The sequence below is a fragment of the Crocodylus porosus genome, unplaced genomic scaffold (assembly GCF_001723895.1).
Source record: "Crocodylus porosus isolate Cpor-Errol unplaced genomic scaffold, CroPor_comp1, whole genome shotgun sequence".
NCBI lineage: Eukaryota > Metazoa > Chordata > Crocodylia > Crocodylidae > Crocodylus > Crocodylus porosus.
This window is the reverse complement of record NW_017728909.1, coordinates 45289121-45298876: the sequence shown is the minus strand read 5'-3', so window position 1 is coordinate 45298876 and position 9756 is coordinate 45289121. Positions and strand designations below refer to the sequence as shown.

General features: G+C 47.2%; 1 protein-coding gene across 2 annotated transcripts; it reads right to left on the bottom strand.

The window, feature by feature from the left end:
• Positions 1-2861: 2861 nt before the first annotated feature.
• Positions 2862-9076, bottom strand: CCNB1 (cyclin B1). 2 transcript variants are annotated; one of them, XM_019532180.1, is made up of 9 exons: positions 9013-9071; positions 8760-8930; positions 8479-8613; positions 6852-7025; positions 5063-5221; positions 4327-4563; positions 3780-3920; positions 3415-3525; positions 2862-3052 (listed from the first exon to the last, which is right to left on the bottom strand). In XM_019532180.1, exons 1-9 carry the CDS (start codon positions 9031-9033, stop codon positions 2945-2947), a joined length of 1257 nt encoding a protein of 418 aa, XP_019387725.1. In that variant the 5' UTR covers positions 9034-9071; the 3' UTR covers positions 2862-2944. The 2 variants fall into 2 exon arrangements, with proteins under 2 accessions (XP_019387725.1, XP_019387726.1); XM_019532181.1 differs by lacking the exon at positions 2862-3052 and having other exon boundaries at positions 3415-3538; positions 9013-9076.
• Positions 9077-9756: the final 680 nt, after the last annotated feature.

Sequence of the window (9756 nt, the reverse complement as noted above, 5' to 3'; positions counted from 1 at the left end):
TTGGTGACCTGGTCATAGGCCACCAAGTTGGTCTGACAGGACCTGCCTCTAATGAACCCATGTTGGTTGCCCCCAAGTATAACCTCCCCCACTGGACATGTGCCAGAATAATTCTCTCAAGCTTACCCAGGATCCCTTTTAATTAGGAGACATTCCCTGATGTTTTTGGTGAGCTATGGTTCTTTAGGACAGTCACCCAGTGGTGGCTCAAGGACTATTTTGCTCTATAATCCCATCCTAATCCAGCCTTCCTTTAGGGCTCTGTACTTGATGCCAAATATTATTTTACATATTAGTAGATATGCATACCCACTGAGATTCTCTCTTTAGGATGTGCAATTCATTAATAACAAGCTTTTATTAGGTCTAGATTAGCTTTGAACCCAGCACTGGGCATCAACTTCAGCCTCATGAAGTTGAATCAGTCAAGAGTATGCGATTACCCACCTCCATGAGCAGCTTTTTCAAGGGTCTACAGATGGGGGGGTGGGGGGGAAGGTTGAAAACCAAGTAAGCGTTGAAGCCAATGGCTTACTAAGGTGAACGAGTAGCAACAAACTGGGTATTTGGTGCCTGATAGGAGTCATTTTTCCTCTGGACATGTTGTTGAAACGCAAGACCAGTAGCATTCAGAAAGATGTATACAAGTAATGCAAACATATGCTGTTCGAGATAGCAGGCCAACAGAGGCTTGCTATCTAGTACAGCACAGCCTGTTCCATGGTCAGGTTGTCAGGGATTAAACCAGTACTCCCACCTGGGTGAAGAGTGGGTGTGGACACCTAGCAAGACTGGAAACCAAAAGACCTGGCAAAAGGGCAGATATGCATGGCTATTGGCTTGCAAGGAGCTTAGGTGGAAAGGAGATGAGTGGGACCAGGTCACTGCCTGAAGCCTCACCAATGATGCAAAGCAACTCAACTAACCCTATAAGCATAGAAGATGGCTGTTATGGTGAACCTTGCATGCTAGTCATGGCAGCTTTGATGCTGTTTCAAAGCAACATAGTTGCCAAATACATCCCTGAAACGTGGAAGATGCTGAATTCTAGTTAATTAGGGATTTAAACTTCATTGCTGAACAAGAAAGATTTCTATAATCTCCTGGCCCATTTGCCATCTGACACCACCAAGGAAGAAATCCTGCCTTTTCTGCCCACAGAGCTAACTCAAAAGATGCTGTCATGAACCCAGGGGAACAGGCTTCCATCTTCAGCTTCCTCTAGGCAAGAAAAAGTTTCCTTCTTAGCATGGGTGACTGGAGCCTCCCCATTTTGAGGGGCTACCCACAGGCACCTGCAGGAGGTGGCAACATACAGACTCCCCCATGCGGCACATGAAATGAGCTATGGGGTTTCTTACCGTATTTAAAAATTTTCCCTGACCCTGTAGAAAGGTTTTTTTTTTTGCGGTATGGTTTCTTAGTTGATTTAATAAAAAGGTATCATCTCTGAATCAAGATTTCTAGAGTGTTACATTTCTTTTGGTACCGAAATGACTGTTAGAGAGATGCAACATGCAGATAGATTACATGTGGCACATGACACTACTGCTCATGCTCACCATCCATCCTCCATGTGAGAAAGCTGGTGGGTAGATAAACAAAGATCGACACACATGCACAGCCTCACCCCACCTTTCCGTGCTTGAGAAAATTAAGTATAGGGCTGTGGACCTTTAAGATATTAAAATAGGAGTTTCCTTCCTAGTAGATGGGAAGATAGTCCTCTCCCCCCCATGCACACCCACTCACCCAGTATTGGTCCAAAAATAATAGCATCTTAGGTATAACTTAAGTTCATTACCCCTCCCCATCATGCAAGAGGAAAGCCGAGAGGCTGTACAGCCAAGCACATGCTTAGAACTTGTTACTGTGGCATCCAAGCACCTCATAAGCCATTATGGAATTCCCACACCACAAAGTGATACTCCCCCCAGCCAAGTTTAGAGAGTTTGAAGGGTAAATTACTTGCCTTGAACTCTCATGTACAGGGAGTCTTAGTGACTTCTACTTTTCTAAGCTCAATGAATGATCATTAAAAAAAAAATTGTAATAGTTATGCTCTGTTCTCTCATCACCAAGATATGCAAACACTTATGAGAAGTACGAGAAGAGAATTAAAAAAGGTGACTGGACCAAAAATCAGAAACAATCAGTATTTTTAGGGGTGCACAAATAGAGGCTTTGGGTGCCAATAACAATAGCTGATACTGATCAGATTTCCAATAAGACTGCTGTGATGAAAGGGGTTGGGGAGGTGTTGCAGAACCAGGGTGGGCTAGGGCATAGGGTAGAATGATGGGGTGGTGGGGCAGCTTCTGCTGCTGTCCCCCTTCCCCCATAAGCCAGAGCCATTTCCAAGCCAGCTGCGCAACATCTACCCTCCCCCCCACCCCCCAGCCTTACCAGCTGCATACAGCTCTCCATGCTACCCAGCTCTGTTGCCATTTCAGGCTGATTTTCAAAATCAGAAACAGTTTTCTTTATATTGGTGCCAAAACAGATATTGGACCAATGCATCCATGCACTTCTGGTATTTTGTTCAGGTCTAGCAGTTAGACATATTAGTTCAATTTGGCTTCACTGTCCCCATAGTGACAGTCATACAGAATTTATACTTTGTACCCAAGATGTTATCCAGCTTCTGATAGTCAAGAAAGAACAACATTGCCATTGTAATAGCTTTGTGTTTGCCTCTCTACTGCTGCAGCAACTCTGATGTTTGAGTTTAGTTGTTGTGCTTCCCCTATGCAGTGGTAGTTAAACCAGACCCACCAAGAACACACACACACAAGCTAGTAACTACAGGACACATGACTAGAGTAAAAAGAGAAAGGAGGTAAGAAGATGCTTTAATTTTAAAAGAGTTTAAAATTTAGAATTTAAGTTAAAAAAGGTTATATACATAGCGGCACATTATGTCAACGTTTTCATTCTGCTGGTGTTATGCTTTTAACAGAGGCTTAGCCAAATCCTGTACAACTGCAGAGTTTAGCTGCGAAAGAGTGCTGATCTTCACATTCTTACTGCTGGCATATTTGTTCTTGACCGTCTGGAGAGAGACCAGAAAAATCAGGTTAGGGTCTGTGGTAGCGGTAGTCGTGAGTTACTAGAATTGGGACTCATGTCGTTAGACTAAAATAGAAAGCCCTGGTTAGCTTGTACTATGCTAGATAGCATAGGATCCAATAACCAAAGGCATGTTTAAAGACTTAAAGCCTAAAAAGTTTAGCATATGCCAACTTGGTCTGTCCTCCCTAACCTCCATCTCAAGGAAGTAGCTTTATGTATATTGTTATTTACTGCAAAGCTAAACCAACCTTAAAAAGAGAGTCCCTTAGTTCACTGTACTTCACAATTAATTTGGTTCCCTCCCCTGCCACATCTTTCCTGTGGGGAACTAATGCTACTTACCATGCGCTTTGTAAGGCCCTGGTTCACCTGAATTACATTCTTTGCCATGTGCTGCATGACAGGAAGGATGTCACTTTCAGCATAGGACATGTAGTGTTGTAAAGTTGGTGTCTGGAAAGGAGAGAGAGAGAGATAGGAGAATTACTTTTGGGTACTACTGGGGTGAGGTGCTGCAGATGGGATGTGCTCCTTACCTCAAAAAAAAGGGGGGGGGGGCGCGCAGGCAGCAAGGAGAGAGGATCATTGTTTTTCACCTTACACGACGTGGGCCAGCATGCAGAAAGCAGCAAGATGGCTTACTTGGGCAGGGGAGGGGAGAATAGGGAAAGGAAGGAGACAGGGAACCAGACGCACACCATACTTACCCACTCTCCACCATCAAGAATTTTTAGAGCAAGACAAAAAGCAGCGGCTGCAATCTGGGATGGAGGGTAGTGTACCATTTCATAATCCACTATGCACAGTTCCATCAGATATTTGGCTAGAGTATGCTGTTCTAGATCCACCTGCAATTCATCAGTATCTGGTGTTAGTCCTTTCCAGTTTGCCAGAACCAAGAGGGCCAACCTCTGTTTGGCTTCTATGCATTTCAGGCCAGATGAGAAGGGAAGTGTAGGGGAGTCATTCTACACTACATTTACCCCATGTGGGTCTTGTATGCAAAAACTACACTTCTGAAAACAGATTTACATGTTCTCCCTTAGTCTCTATTGAGTTTCAGTGACATCTGCAAAGTGACTCTAGCACCTCCCATCCCCCAGATGCAAGTGTTAGGCACAGCTCTAGAACCCTAGCCAGCTGCCTGTTTTGAGAAGCTGAGTGATGTTTTCTCCATGTTTATGGAGTTACTGCTGTGCCCTACCTCCCCAAGAAGTCCCCCCAATTACTTCATGGAGATACCAGAAGCATTACCTCACCAATCTTGGATGCCCTCCTTAGAAAGTGCAGTGGCAGAGGGCGACCCAGGCTGAAGTCTAGAGCTTTCAGAATCTTCATTTCCATTTGCCTGATCTGCAGCTTGGTGTAAGCATTGTCTGTTACAAAGGCAAAATCCCCAATTTCAGGGGGATACATTTCTTCATATTTGCTGGCAACAAACATGGCTGTGACCCCAACCAGCTGCAGAGTCTTCTTGGACACAATGTTGTTCTGTCATGAGAGAATCCATTTGGTTTGTTTGAGGTTAGCAATGACACAGTGATAAAAAAAAAAAAAAAAAAAAAAAACACCCACCAACAAGTTTGCCATGGTAGTCAACTATGTCCCGACAAGACTTGCCTGCAGTCGTTGACAGGAGCCCAACCTTTATTCAATTAACTTTTACGTGAACCAGGAATTCTACAAGAACTTTGCAGGGTGCCAATACTTCCATACCAGTGAAGTATTTATAGGAAAGCTATCAAACATTGGATTTGTGCACAAGATCTGGTTCTGTTGCTACACAAGGACAGTTCACTAGGCTTCCCTCCCAAGTGAAAGCTAGAAATGTAATGCTTAAAATTTGTTTACAACAGCAAATCAGTGAAGACCAGCTTGAGACAAGCTTTCCCCACAGCATTGTTGATCAATTAGCAGTCAGGCTTACAATGAAACAAAGTGGCCAAGAGACTGGCAGTTCTTTGGCATAGTTCCAAGCCACCACTCATACCTGCAAAAAACGGTCTATGATAGCAACTGTCAAGTACATGGTCTCTTGCAGCAGTCTGAATTTCATTTGCACCTGCACAAGCCAGTCAATGAGTATAGCACGCATATTTCCAGTGACTTCCTTGCCCAACAGGAATTTTGGTCTAATAGCTTGTTGTTCCTGCATAGGAAAGAGTTATTAAATTTTACTACAAAATAGACTTTTTGGTTAGAGGCAATGGTATCTTAGTCTTGGGCATGATGACTGCAGTATCCAGGCTTCAAGTAGTTCAAGTTGTCTAGTACTTCATTTTAGTTAAGGAATACCAGTGTTTGAATCTTATTAGACTGAAAGCCCTAGTTCTAGTCTAGAGGCAGGCAGTTATTTTGGCTAGAGGGCGTTCCTCCCCAGGGGTTTTTTTTGCGCACCATTCCTGGAAGCACTGTAATACCAGGTCAATGCGTGGAGTGGATGGAACAAGCTCCCAGTTCTACCACCCAACACCAAAAACAAAAAAAGAAAGAACACCACTCAATATAGACCTCCTATGGAGGACATATTAGAGACAATCACCTGGCCTGGGGAGCTCGCTGCCTACGTGGTCATGGTACTTCCCCTGCCACTTAAGGAGTTTTGGATAGTTGTTGAGGGCTGCAAAAAGTAGCCCCACCCCCTGGTTGCCATCTTGGGATGGGAAGCCCTGCCCCTAACACTGCCACCGGAAATCCCTCCCCTTGCCCCAGAAGTATACCTTTTGGGAGGGGGAAGGGTTGCCATCTTGAAACTGGTGTGTGTGTGTGTGTGTGTGTGTGTGGCATAAAATTTACTATAAGCTTTATATTAAAAAAAATTTGAGTCTTGTTTTGTGTTTGCATAGTGTATGGGGGGGGGGGGTGCACTGGCAGTGGTTTTGGCTGGCTCTGTGCCTCCACATGCTGCTAGGAGTGCCAGGAGCACCATGTGGAGGTACTGGGCTGGGCCAGCTCCATATAGTGCAGGAGCTCTCAGTTTCTGGCACTGTATTGTGGGTGGGAATGCATGTATACATGTTGTGAAGGGCAGGAGGGAGCCAACCCTGCCCATCCCATTTGCAGCTCTTAACTACAGGGCCAGGACCTATGTGACACTATGAAGCCAGCCCAGCCTGGTGGCACACTAGGAATATCAGAAACTGTGAGAAGTCTGGTGCCATCAGGCTGGGCCAGCTCTGTGCCTCCATGTGGTGCTCCTGGCACTCCAGCTGGGAGCAGCATGTGGAAGCACAGAGCCAAAGTCCCATAGAGCGGGGCCATCACCATCAGTCCACCTCCCTTCCTGTTCTCACCCGAATTTCCACTTTTCAGATGGCGGGTGCACTGGGGAATAGCCCCAGTGTTGTCAGGGCAGAAGCCTCCACTAGGCAGGAACATGGCAGAGAAGAATGGGGCAAATCAGGTTGGGGTTGGTCACATCATAACCAGAGCCTGAGCTGCTTGGTGCTGCACCTGGCACCTCCTGGCACTAGCATCTTGTCAGGTACTAGCCGCTTAAAGTTTCAGAGAAGCCCTGTGGGCCAGAAGTGGCCCAGCAGGCTGGATCCAGTTAGTGGGGCATATTCTGTGCACCCCTGTTCTAGTCAATGCATGCACTTGTCATTTAAAGTTTGGCATACTTTCTGGTCCCATTAGCAAGCCTTTAAGAACATCTGTGGCTAGACTCCTTTAAAATTTTGTCAACTAGCCCTTGAACTTCTTTACAAGGGATCAGGGTAGAAGCAGAAGGCTGAGATGTGCTAGGAAAAAAAAAAAAAAAGGTCAGCAGGCATACCAACCTCAAGAACTCTCAGGTATTTGTAGATATCCTTCACATATTCACTGCAGAGATTTGGGTCAGAACCATCATCTGCATCTACGTCAAGCAACACATCAGAAAAGGCTTGACACAGTATTTCCTCTACTGGCATACATCCAGATGTTTCCATTGGGGTTGAGGATAGAGACGCCAACTACAGAGAAAGGAGTTTTTATATAAAATAATTAAGGTCATGCTGTTTGTTCATCCATTGGCATTGGTGATCAGGCCTTTAAAAACAGAGTTTGACAGATAATGTACAAACAGACAAGTTAAAGAAAGAGATGGCACGTGACACCGATATTCAGAGCAGACCAGTTACTAGATATCCCAATATTTCAGGATATGTAGGACAGCTGTTTAGTCCTTACCAGCTAGTGACAAGCTACTATTTCCAGAACAGCTGTAGACACATGAGATGGTCATCAGTATTTCCTGCCAGTCTGCCCTTGATTTTTCCTTGGGAGAAATATTTCTACACTGATTGAGTTAGTTGCACAGAACTACAGCAGCATATCATTGTGTGCGTCTGGGATCTTACAATAGGGCAAACAAGCAGCAGTTAAACTAGAGTAAACAAGCAGGCTGTTCCCAAGCCAGTAGTACTACTTCAATGAAGCACTCTGGCAAAGGAGTTTTCCCCCCCTACCTATTAGTTTCCCCTAGGAGGAGGTACACGACAGAAGCCAGGAAGTGCTCCAAGTTTATGGGCCGCCTTTAGTTAGCCATTGAACAGACAGCAACATTTGGTATATGCATTTCTACACCGAAACAGCTGAAGGAAAAGGAGATCTGCACTACAACACCTTCAACCTAGTAAAGCCTCAATTACCTGAGGTCAGATGTTTTATCTGGTCTCCCTTATGGGCTAGGTCATGAAATGAGTGTGCCTGTTTGCACTGGCTTAGGGTTTCAGCTTGCCCAATACTTTGGGAAGGGAACATTAGTACTTGTTTAGGTGGCCTGGCCCTAGGACAGCAATTCTCAGTTAGGGTGTTACAGCACCCTGGGGAACCTCAAGATCCTTTCTAGGGTACCATACAACATCAGTACTATTAGGTGTGCAATGACGATTCACATGGTAAACTCCAAGAAGTTTGTTGCATAATGGATTCCTATTTGACGGATTCGAGGGGGGCGGTTCCCCAAGTTCTCTGCAACAGAAGAATTGCTGTATTATTTTTCTATTTTCACCTTGTTTTTTACTTGGACTCTAGGCACCCCATGGAAAGTGTCAGCTCTGAAAAAGTTGGACTTAATATGGGGTGGGCCATGGAGAAAGAAGCAAGACAGAGAAGACAAGAGACAAAAAGCCTCAGTTCCTTGCTCTGGGGAAGGCTTTTTTAAAAAGTGAGAGCTTAGCCTGCCCATGCCCCATTTCACCTGCAGGCAGGGTGCTATATTACTTCCAAACAAGACGGAAGACTAGAGATGGAGGCACTCAGGTCCCACCAATGGCTAGAGTACTTGGGAAGAAGCCACCATTAAACTAGCATTATGTGCCACTGAATTCACTTCCCTGCTTTCCCAAGGGAACAGGAGCAGAGTTGGAAGGTGCAGACAGAGCAGGTCACAGCAACCCCCCCCTTATTTCCTTGATGCCATACCTGCCCTGGCACACAGATGGGTATCTTGGCAGGTTCCTGGACCTGCTCCTCTTCCTTCAGAGGCTCAGCGGTGCCCTCCACAGCTTTTGCAGCTTTCCTGGCAGCAGGCTTGTCCTCAGCTGTGGGCTTGGCCTCCTGCCCAGCAGGAGAGGGTAGTTAGCCGAGGAGCCCCCCGCACAGCCTGACGCAAACCTGGCACCCCACCTGCAGAGCAGAGCCCCCCACGGCTGGCTGGGCCAGGGATGCACGAGGTCCTGCAGGCAGCATCCCCCCAAAGTTACCTTCTTGAGGGCAGCTTTAGGCTGTGGCTTCTCGCACACGCGGTTGCCGATGTCCCCCAGGGCCCTGCGGGGCCGCAGGCTGGGCTTGGCCGCGGCGCCCCCCAGCTTGGAGCTCGCCGCCGCCTCCCCACTGGCCTTGGGCTTGTTCTCGGCGTTGACTCTCATGTTGTTCTGCGGAGAGATGAGGCGCCCTGAGCAGCCGCGGGGCAGCGCGGGACGCCCCCAGGCCCCAGCTCGCCACCCCGCTACCTACCCTGGTGACCCGCAACGCCATGGCTCCACACACACACCACCACCACCAGCCCCGGCTACAGCCGCAGGTTTAAAACTCGCACCGGGCTCCGCTCATTGGCTGCTCCCCTCCCTCCTCATTGGCAGCTCGACGTTCCACCCCCAATGCGTTGCCGCAGAAACCGAGCTCTGATTCTTCCAGAAGTTCGAAAATGGGGCGGGGCACGGAAGTGGGGCGGGCTGTTGGTACCACGGGACACGGGGGCGGGGAGGGAGGCGTGGCCTGGGCCTTGTGCTTGGCGGGGGCGTGGCTGACTGTCTGCGGCAGGGATGCGTCCTGCGCCTGCGCTCTGCAGAGCTTTGTCCACTCCTCTGCTTGGTTCTGGTGGCCCTGTAAAGCTGCCAGTGCCCCCTCCTGCCGGGGGTTGTATAGCCATCGAGCTGGCCAGCAGGTCACCCCCTGGGTCGGGCTAAGCAAGACGATTTTGTTAAAGCATCTGGATGATTGTGGGGGGAGGATGTGCAGAAAGACAGGATGATAAGTAAGGCACGTAGGTGCGGGCGCGTTTATGCAGATCAGGTTTTAGGGAAATATCCAACAGTGAGAAATTGATGACATAATCTGTAAACAGCCAGTAGCAATAGTACAAATACTGAATAAGAAAGCGAGAAAAGGTACAATGAACAAAGGGTTCTCTGAGAGCAAAGGGTTGGACGCTAGGACTGTGGTTTTCGACTGGTGTGCCACATGAATTTGGGAGTAACA